This window comes from Martes martes, assembly GCF_963455335.1.
Source record: "Martes martes genome assembly, chromosome: 3".
Lineage (NCBI taxonomy): Eukaryota > Metazoa > Chordata > Mammalia > Carnivora > Mustelidae > Martes > Martes martes.
This window is the reverse complement of record NC_137890.1, coordinates 52010664-52024639: the sequence shown is the minus strand read 5'-3', so window position 1 is coordinate 52024639 and position 13976 is coordinate 52010664. Positions and strand designations below refer to the sequence as shown.

Below are 13976 nucleotides of genomic sequence, written 5' to 3'. Positions count from 1 at the left end.
GTGCTTTCCAAAGGGCTGCTTCTGCCTTGGGCCCCCAGAAGGGTGAATGGCATGTGAGCCCTTTAAGAACCATTCCTCAGGGCCTGCCTGGGTGGCTCACTCATTTAAGCATCTGCCTTCGGCTCAGGTCATGATCTCAGGGTCCTAGGATGGAACTCCAGATGGGGCTCCCTGCTCAGCAGGGAGTCTGCTTCTCCCCTTCCCTCTCCTCCGCTTGTACTTATGCTCTTTCTCAAATAAATAAATAAATAAATACATCTAAAAATAAAATAGTATTCCTCAGTTCCTATAACCCTTTGGGTCTTGTGGATGGCAGGCGTGATGGTCTTCAAAGCCAGATGTTTGGGGGCCCATCTCTCAGTTGGTAGTCTTTTTTTTTTCTTTTAAGATTTTATTTATTTGACAGACAGAGATCACAAGTAGGCGAAGAGACAGGCGGGGGGGGGTGCGGGAAGCAGGCTCCCCGCTGAGCAGAGAGCCCGATGTGGGGCTCAATCCCAGGACCCTGGGATCATGACCCGAGTTGAAGGCAGAGGCTTTAACCCACTGAACCACCCAGGTGCCCCTCAGTTGGTAGTCTTTAAAGGTGGGGTGCCCACTGTAGGGTATGAACCCTTTACTCCCCATGGAGAAGGTCTGTGTTCCTGAGTTCCCTTGAGATTTTGTGTGAAGTTCTCCCTTTAGGGAGTCATGGCAAGATTGTTCTCAGCCTTTCTTACCAGTTCCATGTGGTTTCCCTCTCATTTGCCCAGTATAGAGGGGTCAGTCCATCATCTTCGGGTTTTTTTCCAGAAGAAATTTTTCCATATATAGCTCTACATTCAGTCTGTCTAGGGGAGAAGGTGAGTTCAGAATCTTCTAATATCACCATCTTGAGCTGGAACTTCTATCATTCCTTTCTGTTTTTTCCTTAGGATTTCCATTTCTCTGCTGACACTGCCCAGTCAGTTTTTGCATGCTGTCTACTTTATCCTTAGAGGACTTGGCATAGTTGTTTTCAATCCCATCTGATAATTCCAACAGCCCTGCCATGTCTGGTTCTGGTGCTTGCTCTTGTCTCTTTAAATTATCTTATTAAATACATTTATTTGCTCTAGACACCTAGAACTAACATTATGGGCCAACAGTATTTCAAGTTAAGAAAATACAATATTGTAACCCTGTGTGTAAACTACACTCAGGTGCAAAAAAAAAAAAAAAAAAAAAGCATTCAACATAAAAATACACTTGGGCACCTGGGTAGCTCAGTCAGTTAAGCCTCTGTCTTCAGCTCAGGTCATGATCCCAGCGTCCTCAGACCAGGTCCTGCATCAGGTTCCCATCTAGGCAGGGAGTCTGCTTCTCCCTCTGCCCCTCCTCCCTCGCTCTCCCTCCCTCTCTCTCTCTCTCTCTCTCTCTAATAAATAAATAAAATCTTAAAAACAAAACAAAACAATACATTTGCTCTGTCGCTTCAAATCTTTACCTTTCTTTCTTCATAGCCAGACACGACGTGCTAGGTAAAAGGAGCTGCTGTAAGGAGGCCTGTGGTAACGTGGAGGTGAGGTGTAAGCCAAGGGGACGGGATCTATGACTAGGTTTTAGTCTTTCAGCGAGCTTATACCTCTGAAATGTGAGCTTTAAAAGTCCTTGTGTTTAAATTGTTTGCCCTCCCCATGGGTCAGAGAGGATTTGGATAGAGTGGGCAGGCGTTGGGTAGTTCTCTTCATTGAGGTCAGCGAGGCTCTGATAAGACCCCAGCAGGTGAGGCTCTGACTAACTAGTTTCTCCTGAAAACGATCCTTGTTAGGAACAGAGGGCTCTGATGTATTTTAAAAGGGCTGCCTTCAGAAGTACGAGGGGCTTTTTCCCTATGTTCGCTGTGAAGACTGGTCAAGGTCCCAGAAGTCAATCACACAATATTGTGCCCACCGAATGGCCCCCGCCCATGACTGGGTCCTCTGGAGTCGTTGACTCTAGAGTTGCCCACACCGAACCCTCAGCAATTCCTCCAGCATATTTCCAGTTTTTCCACCTTGGCCCTGGTTCCCGCCGCAGTTTCAGCTCCTGGGTCTCTGCTCCGGTAAGCCACGACTCTCTGTACTCACCTGTCTCTTTAGTCTTGAGCAGCTGTTTGCCCTGTGTTTTCCTCTCGCTTATGAATCCACGAAGAGTTGTTGATTTTCAGCCCGTTCAGCTTTTTTACTTGTTGCTAGGCAGAGTGGTGGATTCCAAGCCCCTTATATGTGAAACCAGACTGGTCTTGCATTTTTTAATTGTGAGCTATGAAGTGTGTGTCACACCCCTTATAGTTTTGTAACAGTCTTGGTGTGTAAGACACCGTGTAAGATCCCTTCCACTTAGAATCAAGATTGGTCTTTTGGTGGTGTCTTTGCAGAAGATGAAATCTTCAGTTTGACGATCATGCAAGGGCTGGGATGGCAAAGGAAACCTGGCCTGTTGATCATGAATGAGTGTATCTAATACGACATTAGCAGTGTTTAAGGACAGGTGTTGGATTGGTCAAATTAAGGGCGCCTTCAAACAAATGAATTAAAAAACAACAACAAATTTGTTTGAATTTAAGAGAGCCATTGTGTTTGTTTTGCTCTGTTTTGTTTTGTTTTGTTTTGTTTTTCCCAGAGGATTGAGAGAGGTAGAGGATAGTGAAATTTTCGTAGCAGTGTGGGTACTTGTCAAATATCCTGAATAACCTTACCATTGAAGTGCATTTCTCTATCACTAGAGAGGAACAAAGGGATTCCAGAGTGGGGAAAATTCTTTCCGGTGGCAGCTTAGCTACAGTTGTGGCAGTAGCCTGTTTGCAAAGAAAAGCTTCTAACCATCCTGAAAACAAGGAAATGAATGTCCTTCTTTTGTTGTAAAAGAAGGGAAAAGGGTAATGAGCAATTGGAGAGTCTAAAAGTGGGAGAAACAGATAGGGAGGTTTTCAAATGCTGACGTGGAAGGAGAGTCCCAATTAGGGAGAATGGCTTTGTTTTCTTAGTCATGGCATGCCAGGGAGAGACAACAGCAAAAAAGCTAGGGGAATGTTCTAGCAATTAGCCAGCTAATCCTAGAAATCCTCAGAGTTGCCTTTTGGTCTCAGGGAAAGGGAAATTAATGATGGTGTTAAGACATTCAGGGGACAGAGTTGTCCCTTCACTGGAGGTAATGTGTCCTAGCTACTGAATCATTGCATTGTGTTTTTAGAAACCTTATGTCTGTTGTGGGCAAATGCTTGTAATAAACAAGTTGTTAAAATCAGATGAGCAGAGAAGACAGTTATCTGCATGATGGATAAGGAGAGAATTACAGGGAAAGGTTAAATTTCTCAGGTTTGCAGAGAGTCGGAGAGAAATAATTACTGGCTTCAGGAAACCCCTGAGGCATGGCAGTCCATGTGTATTGTTGATTTTTTTTCCCTTCCATCTGATGGCCAAAAAGATATTTGAATCAGGGTAAAGAGGTATGGTGGGGGTGGAGGGGGAGCAGAACATAAGCTCCTAACTGTGAAGTGAGTGGTGTTTGATTGCATATAGGCCAGAAGGCATTGGGGTTAGGAACTAGAGGAAACTGGGTTTAGCTAGTTTATTGCTCACAAATGTTAAACTAATCAGTATCCCTTGCCATTAAGATTCTTTACGGGGGGTAGGGGTGGATTATTATTACAAGATGTGTCAACAAAGCCTTGAATCCTAGTGTGAAATTTTTGGAGCTTCTAGTTTTAAGTATTCCTGGTAATCTTGGGAATGGCATGGAAGGATGTATTTCTATTTCCAAAGGTTTGGCTTCCCAGACTTGGCCTGGTCAGAGGAGTGAGCTCCCCAAAGGGAGTCAGGTATTATAGTTAACGGTTTGTATTTAAGTATGTGGACCTTTCTACGGGAGAAAAACAAAAACAAAAACGTGTTCAATGAGTCATAAAAAGGCAAATGTACATAGGTACAGAGTAAGGGACTTCAAGGGTGAAGCATTTGGGAGAAAAATCTCTTCCCAGAAAGATGAGTGGACCTGTGGAATTAAGCAATAAGCCATGCTTTGTAGTGAGAGGTGCTAGTGAGACAGAAAATGATGTAAACAAAGGCAAGTAACATTTAAATTTATCATCTCCTCCTTTTTAAGTCCAAGATGAGGATGTCAGCAGGGTTAGCACCTCTGCAGGCTCTGAGGCAAGGAACTGTTCTAGGTTTCTCTTTTGGCTTGTAGATACAGAACATTTTCATCATCACAGAAAATTCTATTGAACAATGCTCCTGTAGGCCTGAGAGCACAGTGTCTAATATTTTGCATTTTGTGAAAAGCAAATGAAAACAAATAATGCTAAGCACTTACATGAAGAAGTTAAAACTCAGTGACTGAGCACAATTTATTTTGAGGGTTGTATACTGAAACAATGTTGATAAATACAAATTTATAACATTTTGATAAAGCACAGACTAGATTAATTCAAGGGATGGTTGAGTATGTATGATGCCAAGCTCTAAAGATTCTGAGTAGAACAGGGTCTCTTTGTGGGACTATTTCTATTTAAATTATCCTCAATAACCAGAATTCCAGTTGCTTCCATTGATTTGGAGGTGGGAGTGTAAGGTGGTATATTGGACTACATTAAGAGGTTAATGGAAAAAAAAAAAAAGAGGTTAATGGAAATACTTTTGCACGGCTTCCTGAACATGAAATACTGACTTTGTGAGACCACCGAAGCATTTATTTATATTCCTGATTTACATAATTTGACATAATCCATATATACTGCTCTCTGAGATAAAAATTTAACAGGCCTGCAGAAGCCGGTGAATGTTTAAAATACTATCATATACTTTAGAATTTTTCCAGAGGCAAGTTTAAAATCTGTAAGGTCAAAAATTCAAAACACTGACAACACCAAATGCTAGGAAGAATGTGGAACAACAGGAATGTGCATTAATTGCTGAGGGGAATGCAGAAACTGTATAGCCACCCCTTTGGAAAATATGTTGGTAATTCCTTACACAAGCTAAACATGATCTAACCCTAGGACCCAGCAATCGCTCTCCGTGGTATTTACTGAAATGAGTTGAAAACATGTCCACACAAAAACCAGCACAAGAGGTTTATAGCAGCTTTATTCACAAAGGCAAAAATGCAAAGCAAATGAAATGTCATAGAGTAGATGATGGATAAGGAAATTGTGTAAATCGCAATGGAATATTATTCAATGATAAAAGAAAAGAGCTTTTAATGAAGAAAAGACATGGAGGAAACTGAAATGAATACTGCTAAGTGAAAGAAGGTTTTTAAAAAGGCTACACATTGTATGATTCCAACTATATGACATTCTGGAGAAGTGAAAACCACCTAGACATCAAGAAAATCAATGATTTCTGGGGTTTGGAGGGCTGGGAGAAGGAGGCATAAATAGATTGAACACAGAGGATTTTTAGAGCAGTGAAACTAATTGTAATGGTGGATACGTGATATACCTTTTTCAGTACCCATAGAACTGTACAACACAGAGTGAAATCTAATAGAAACGATCTACCTTAATTCATAATAACGTACTAGTGTAAGTTCATCACTTGTATCAACACATACGCCAAGGCAAGGTGTTAATAATAGGAGAAACTATAAGGAGATGGAGTATATGGAGGTCCCCTACAAAATTCTGCTCAATTTTGGAGCACCTAAAACTGATCTTAAAAATAAAATCAATTATTAACGAATAAAGAAAAGAGACAAACAAAAACAACAAGAAGCAGATTTAAATACAGAGAACAAACTGGTGGTTGCGGGGGAGGGGGGAATGGGTGAAAGAAGTAAAGGGAATCAAGACTATACTTAATGAACATCGAGTAATGTATAGAATTATTGTGCCGTTTTATTGTACATCTGAAACTAATAATTGAAAAGGGGGGAAAAATCTGTTACTAAAGGCGGGGGCGAGGAAAGGGTGGAATCTCTGCAGAAACCTGCAGGGCTTTGAATTTTTTCCTACAGGCTCATAATCTCCAGAGTGGGCGCTTGATTTTTCATAAATGGCATAAGAAAAGCTAAAATTTATCTAATCTTTACATCATAGGTACTGCGTAAGTACCTTATTAATCTAATCCGCAAATATTTATTCAGAGCATCCTATTTAACCTACGCAATTCATGTCGTCGTCACACAGCGCTATGACATATTGTTGTTATTCACATTTTTTAAAACCGTTCTGAGAGCGAAGCCAAATAGTTGACGAATACAGAATGTGCGACCAATCTGGATTCCAAATTCAAAGTTCTAAACCATAAATCCGAACGAAAGAAAATTAGCGATTTCTAATTCCGTCAGCCGAAACAATGAACGGCCGATAAATCTCGCGATATTATCGAAACTACTACTCCCAAAAAGCACAGCGGCTTCTTTCCATCCGCCTATCCCCTTGAGTCTGGAGGGGCCCGGCATGCCTTGAGGCGCGAAAGGCAGCTCGGGAGCCGTAGTTCTCCTGGACGCCTACCGGTATTGCCAGCGCGGCAGTGGCGGCTCTCGGTTCCGTCCAGCGGGTTCTGTAAGGCGAGCTGAGGCGGAGAAAGGGCGCGGAACTGGAGGAGGGTGAGTCAGACACTGTCTACGCTATAAAGGGAGGCGGCACTGCGGCACAAGGCAGAATTAGGTAAATGGACCCGTGCTGCAGTCTCTCCGGAGACACCGCGATCTAGCGCCAGCGAGAAGAGGGCGAGGAGGAGCCAGAGCCCGGTCCTTGCACCCATTCTCGCCCTCGTACCCCGCCGCCATCTCCACCATGCAGTCCCGGGAAGAAGCTCCGCGCTCTCGCCGCCTGGCCAGTCCCCGTGGCGGCAAGCGGCCCAAGAGAATCCACAAGCCCACGGTTTCGGCTTTTTTCACGGGCCCGGAGGAGCTGAAGGACACGGCTCATTCTGCAGCCCTCCTGGCACAGCTGAAGTCCTTCTACGACGCGCGGCTGTTATGTGATGTGACCATCGAGGTGGTGACGCCTGGCAGCGGGCCTGGCACCGGCCGCCTTTTCCCCTGCAACCGTAACGTGCTGGCTGCCGCGTGTCCCTACTTCAAGAGCATGTTCACCGGTGGCATGTACGAGAGCCACCAGGCGAACGTGACCATGCATGATGTGGATGCCGAGTCCTTCGAGGTGCTGGTCGACTACTGCTACACGGGTCGAGTGTCCTTGAGTGAAGCCAACGTGGAACGCCTTTACGCGGCCTCTGACATGTTACAGCTCGAGTACGTGCGGGAAGCCTGTGCCTCCTTCCTAGCCCGCCGCCTTGACCTGGCCAACTGCACTGCCATCTTCAAGTTTGCTGATGCCTTCGGCCATCGCAAGCTGCGATCACAGGCCCAGTCCTTTATAGCCCACAATTTCAAGCAGCTCAGCCAGATGGGCTCGATTCGGGAAGAGACTCTGGCAGATTTGACCCTCGCCCAGTTGCTGTCAATCCTGCGCCTGGATAGTCTCAACATAGAGCTGGAGCAGACCGTGTGTCATGTGGCCGTGCAGTGGTTGGAGGCAGCTCCCAAGGAGCGGGGTCCGAGCGCTGCGGAGGTCTTCAAGTGTGTCCGCTGGACACACTTCACAGATGAAAATAAGGATTACCTGGAAGGGCTGCTGACCAACACCATTGTGAAGAAGTACTGTCTGGACCTTATTGAAGGGGCCCTGCAGATGCGCTATGGTGACAAGTTGTGCAAGTCTCTGGTGCCGAAGCCAGAGACCAGCAGTGGCAGCAGCAGCAGCAGCAGCAGCAGCAGTGGAGGCGGCAGCGGGGGCGGCAGCGGCAGCGGCAGCAGTGGCGGCAGCGGCAGCGGCGGCAGCGGCAGCGGGGGTGGCGGTGGCTGCAGCAGCAGCAGCAGCAGTGGTGGTGGCTCTAGCTCCTCTGTTGTGCCCACAGCAGAAAATCCCCCCCAGAGGCTGGGCGTGTGTGCTAAGAAGATGGTGATCTTCTTTGGACATCCTAGAGATCCCTTTCTGTGCTGTGACCCATACACCGGCGATATTTACAAAGTGCCGTCACCTCTGACCTGCCTTGCTCACACTAGGACTGTCACCACCTTAGCTGTCTGTGTCTCTCCAGACCATGACATCTACCTGGCCGCTCAGCCCAGGAAGGACCTCTGGGTGTACAAGCCAGCCCAGAATAGCTGGCAGCAGCTTGCTGACCGCCTGCTGTGCCGGGAGGGCATGGATGTAGCCTACCTCAATGGCTACATCTACATCTTGGGTGGGCGAGACCCGATTACCGGCGTTAAGCTGAAGGAAGTGGAATGCTACAGTGTCCAGAGAAACCAGTGGGCACTGGTGGCTCCGCTACCCCATTCCTTCATATCCTTCGATCTAATGGTAATCCAGAACTATCTCTATGCTCTCAACAGTAAGCGCATGTTCTGCTATGATCCTAGCCACAATATGTGGCTCAAGTGTGTTTCTCTCAAGCGCAATGACTTTCAGGAAGCCTGTGTCTTCAATGATGAGATCTACTGCATCTGTGACATCCCAGTCATGAAGGTCTACAATCCGGTCAGAGGAGAATGGAGGCAGATTAATAATATTCCCTTGGTGTCGGAGACCAACAACTACCGCATTATCAATCACGGCCAAAAACTGTTGCTGATCACCTCGCGCACCCCGCAGTGGAAGAAGAACCGGGTGACCGTGTATGAATATGACACTAGGGGGGACCAGTGGATTAACATAGGTACCACCTTAGGCCTCTTCCAGTTTGATTCTAACTTCTTTTGCCTCTCAGCTCGTGTTTATCCTTCCTGCCTTGAACCTGGTCACAGTTTCCTCACTGAGGAAGAAGATGTGCCGAGTGAATCTAGCACTGAATGGGATTTAGGTGGATTCAGTGAGCTGGACTCTGAGTCAGGAAGTTCAAGTTCTTTATCTGATGATGATTTGTGGGTTCAGGTAGCACCTCAGTGAAATGCACAGGATCAGCAGAATTTGTTGTAGATAGGTTGAAACACTAAGGTGTTTTCACTGCTTTGGAAAGTGTCTTAAAGAGATACCCTTTCTCTTTGCTGGAAAAACAACAACAACAACAACAACAACAGGTTGATTCATTTCAGGTTTGGTTTAGAAAGGGTATTGTTTGAAATACTAACATAATTTAATGTTAGGGAATTTATACACTCAAAGAAATCAACCTATTTAATAATTTACTGTTCTAAAAGTCCAGTATTGATTTGATTGTTGGGTATGTTTATGTTTGATTATACTAATTTTTTTTTTAGTGTTCTGTTATTAAATCTTATCTTCTGTTTTGTGCCACAAGTACTGTGACTTGAATTTTGATTTTCACAATAGAAAGCTGATTGGATAGAAATTACCAGGTAGGGTTTGGAAAGTCTATCTTTTCCTTTAGGACGGGGTAGAAGGTTTCCAAAACTTTAAACTAGTGGGTTATTACAAAATGTGTTCTAATTTAAATATAGTTTGCCAGGTTTTTGTTCAGTTACCTCCCCTTTTGTGAAGAAAAAAAATGCATATGTTTAATGTGACTGGTGATTTCATTTGTAATGATGTACAACATGGCTGTAAGCTGACTAAAAGTAAAAACAAACAAAAACAAGATTCTACTGTTTAAAAAGAAACTTCAGTTTTAAATTTGTAATGTAAAATGTGTATTTGCAAACAGTGACCAATGTTCCATCTGTTCTAGTAGGGTCACCAGTCATCGAAAAACCTTAAAAAAAAAACAAAAAACACTAAACTAACTTGCTTTGTAGGTTCACGTTTTTGATCTATACTTGATATATGCTTCACAGAATCAGAGGAATCATCCTCTTTTTCACTGGACACGATTGTGTAAATTTGTATCCATTGTCTTAAAAAGTTTATGTGATTCTTAAAATACTTTGGCTGTACAGTTTTGGTGTTCATCTTAGATTCGTCAGCAAAATGTGATTATTCTTTGCTGTTTAATGAGATAATATTCGTTTTGAAAATATGTGTAAGCTAAGAACAGTATTTTATTGAGATCAGTAGATATTGTGTCTATCAACTATAAAATCAAGTGCCAGCAAAGAACTTTAAAACTTTAAGTTGTGTATAGAACTGTTTTGTGTAGCATTGAAATATTGTCAGTTTTGTAAGTCACTAAATGTTATTATCAGCTTAAAGGTATTTTTGTATTAAAAGTTTACAGTTAAATAACATAAGTGAATGATGGCATTTGGGGCCAGTAGTGAAAGTATATTTCGTCTAAAATATTTCCCTAAGCAGTGGTATACATGGTTATTTTATTAGGGTATTTGTATCTGTTCTGTGTTTCTCTGTGAACCATGCTCCAGTCTTTGTTTCTGTCACACTATGTAAGGGAGAATTCAGAAACAGAGACTACATCATACAAAACTGACCTTGCTAAATACAAGTGCTTACCTCTTGAGGGTTTACTGGCTATGGTCATCATGCTCCGTACCCGTGAAAAATGACCAGATGCTTACAGTGTATACGTTTTTTCTATACCCAGTTAGAATTTTCTTCCTGAATCCTCATTCAGTAACATGCTAATTCCTCTTCTATGTTTATGCTCTAGTGGTAGAATGCTAACATTTCTCACACAGTGGCTGAATACAGAGGATTGTGTTCTCAGGTGGGGAACTGAATTTTTTAATGAAATACTATAGGATGAAAATGGAGAGAGGGACACAAAGGGTTAAAAAAACAGTTGTCTCAGCCATTTTGATTGGCCATCTGAAGATACTACAAAACATTCCTCTTTAACGTTTTTAGTGAACTAAGATGCTTGTCCTAACAGTATGTGTTCCTTCAAAAGGGCAAACATGCTTTTAGTTGTTTAAGGCTACGTTTTGTTCTATTTAACAGCAGGGTTGTTACAAGCACTGTACTTAACACAAAACTGTGTCTCAGTAGTGTATTTGGCCAATTTTTTCTTCACCAGTAACTTCTTGTGGATAGCTTTTTGTTTTGTAAGGTTGAAATACGACAGTGCTGATCTCAACCAGATTGTCTCTCTGCAGAATTAAAGTATGCAAGTGAATGCTAAACGACAAATTCTCTAATTTGTCATTCTCAACCTTTGAGTTAGGGAAAAGCTAAGTAGCAGTAATATCTTGGTTTACAAAGAAGTTTTCTTGGGAAGAATTTTGGTTTCGTGATATATTTGTGAATTAGAGAATTGATGTTAATCATTATTTTATAGATAAGTGATTTGTATGTGATTAGTTGCAAATAAAACTGGTATTAGAACCTAAACTGACTGGCTTTTTAATTCAGTGTTTCTGCGAAACGTATAAAACCCTTGCTTGTGCCATGAGTGACACAGCCAGCAGTGTTGAAATTCCTTCTTGACGGGGAAGCACCCTTTGTCTCAGTTTTCCAATTAGTCAGCACATCTTTTAGTGAATGCTCAATATAACGCTCTTTGCAAGACTACTCTTTGTAAGATTTAAATGACCTTAATTATCTTTTGTATCTGTTCCTGTAGTCTGAAAAGCATAACCCAGATTTTTGCAGGTTCTTCTAAGTCCAAATGATGAGTGTCATTAGGGTTTCCAAAAGGTAAACTAGAAATTAATTTTCACAACCGGATTATCTATATTAAAGAAATTAAATTATAAGAGCTGTTTTCATTGCATTTAGTTGAGCAGAGATTTTTTTTAAAGTTTTTTGTACTTGATATTTTGAGAATCTGGGGAAAGCTTGATCCATTTTTCCCCCCAGGTTTTATTTATTTATTAGAGCACAAGGTGGGGAGGGGCAGAGGGAACCAAGAAGCAGGCAGACTTGCCGCTGAGCAGGGAGACTGGCGTGGGGCTGGATTCCAGGACCCTGGGATCATGGTCTGGGCCAAAGGCAGCCACCCAGACGACCCCTTTGGTCCATTCTTAAGAAAAAAAGCAAATTTGTTGTAATTTTATAATGTCAAGGGTGATATGACACTTCTGCTTGTCAGACCTAAGGTAAGAGGACATGTCACAGCGTTTCCTTCCGTATCTGCTTAGAATCTTCAAGACCCTTTGCATCACTCTAACTTTAAAAGGATATTCATTATAGCAAATATGATAAAGCAGGGAAGTATTAGGAAGCAAAATCACTCATAGAAAATGTGACCATCAGTAGAAACGTAAGAGAATGTTATTTTTTTAAACAACAGCATTCAATGTGATTTGAATCCAATTGATTTTTTTAAATTATAGTAAAAAAACACAAAAGATAGTGTTCACAGACACCTCTGAGGCTCAGAGTACCCTGGGGGCAGTAGGTTTTTGTGCAAAACAGGAAGAAGGACCTCCTTGAGTCTGAGCCATTTGTCATGCAGATCTGTTTCATCAGACTACCATTCCTTACATGTGCAACCTTGAGGATTCAGCACCATCCAAGCAAAGCACAGAGTAGGGAATGGATATTGTTGTAATCACATTCCATCTTATATGGGAGACCTGTTTTCTCCTATAATGGCCTAATCAGGAGTCACCTAATGGAGTCAGCCTTTTACACTCCCACTTCCAAAGTTAAAATTGCTGCTTAGAAACACCGTATCTCGGGGCACCTGGGTGGCTCAGTGGGTTAAAGCCTCTGCCTTCGGCTCAGGTCATGGTCCCAGGATCCTGGAATCGAGCCCCACATCCGGCTCTCTGCTAGGCAGGGAGCCTGCTTCCTCCTCTCTCTCTGCCTGCCTCTCTGCTTACTTGTGATCTCTGTCTGTCAAATAAATAAATAAAATCTTAAAAAAATAAATAAATAAAACCCAGGTCTAAATCAAACCATCCACACATGGAACATGAACACTTACGGAGTTTATAAATAAGGGATGGGAAACTATTTCCCAGGAAGAGGCTGACAAAAAGGGCAAGTACAGTAATATTAGTATCAGATAAAAACACACACACACAAGCAAAACTCAAGGCCAAATGCCTGCCTCTCTGCCTACTTGTGATCTCTGTCAAATAAATAATTTAAAAATCTTAAAAAAAAAAAAAGAAACACCATATCTCAATCAAATAATATTTGGGGGCAAATTACTTGTTAATTCTAGGGAAATGAGCTAAACAGGGCTTAATGTAAATGTCAGGCAAAAATTTTCTCCCAAATAGAACTGTCTGTGCCTTAAAGAAAGGAAGAGCCAGTACTCTAAATTGTAAGTAATATCGCCTTAACCTAGATGGTCTTAAGAAAATCAAGTGCATTTTTTTGGAGGGTGGGGGGAGCTATTGTAGCAGAAAAATCCAGCAATTGGAATTTACAGCCTGATCTAGAGTCTGTCTTCAGATGATACCGTGAGCTAATGTTTTCTCTCACTTTGTATATTGGCTGGAATGTAGGTCTGGTTCTAAGTAACAGAGACCTAGTAGTTATTTAAACAAGCAGTCTCTCCTATAAAAATCCAATCTGTTATGTTGCCCCTCATCTAGAAAGTCCCCTGAGATCCAGGCTTTTCTGTTTTCCCATCTGTTATCCTTAGGGGTTGTCCTGGTCTACACGACCCAAACCGGTTGATACCCGTGTCTGTATTCCAGCCATCAAGAAGAAAGGAAGGGGGAAGGAGAGAGCATGACCCTCCCCTGTAGGAGAAACTGTGCACATCACTTCCAGGCACATGACGCTGGCCAGGTCTTAACCATGTAACCACACCTGGCTTCAAGAGCACCTGGAAGAGGTAGTCTTTATTCTAGGACATGTATCAAATTAAAATTCAGGGGTTCCTTCTTATCATAGAATGGGGGGAGAAAGGCTATTAGGTTAAATAGCAACCTCTATCACACCATCTGTCAGGCCAGATGTTATCACATGCCCGCCAAAGTCACAACACCATCCGGGGGGTGACTGCAATCCCTGCAACGTGGGCTGGGTCTTCCCCCCCAGAAAGCCTTGGGGGAGCTCCCTGGGCTGCTGCTCTGTACAGAAAAGGCAAGGAAAATCACTTCATCCTGTTTCGATTAAGTAAAGCTTTGCAGACTCAATGTGTACTGAACCCTAGATCACGAGCCAAAGTCTAGTCTTGGCATTGTATCACGGAATGTTTCCACTTCTG

At 42.8% G+C, this 13976-nt stretch overlaps 1 protein-coding gene across 4 annotated transcripts; it reads left to right on the top strand.

The window, feature by feature from the left end:
• Nucleotides 1-6742: 6742 nt before the first annotated feature.
• Nucleotides 6743-11188, top strand: KBTBD6 (kelch repeat and BTB domain containing 6; the record flags this gene model as incomplete). Of its 4 annotated transcripts, none has more annotated exons than XM_080799249.1 (2): nt 6743-7727; nt 7872-11188. In XM_080799249.1, the coding sequence occupies 2 exons, from the start codon at nt 6743-6745 to the stop codon at nt 8900-8902; spliced, it is 2016 nt and encodes a 671-aa protein (XP_080655375.1). In that variant the 3' UTR covers nt 8903-11188. The 4 variants fall into 4 exon arrangements, with proteins under 4 accessions (XP_080655375.1, XP_080655374.1, XP_080655373.1 ...); XM_080799248.1 differs by having other exon boundaries at nt 7869-11188; XM_080799247.1 differs by having other exon boundaries at nt 6743-7766.
• Between the last annotated feature and the right edge of the window lie 2788 nt (nt 11189-13976).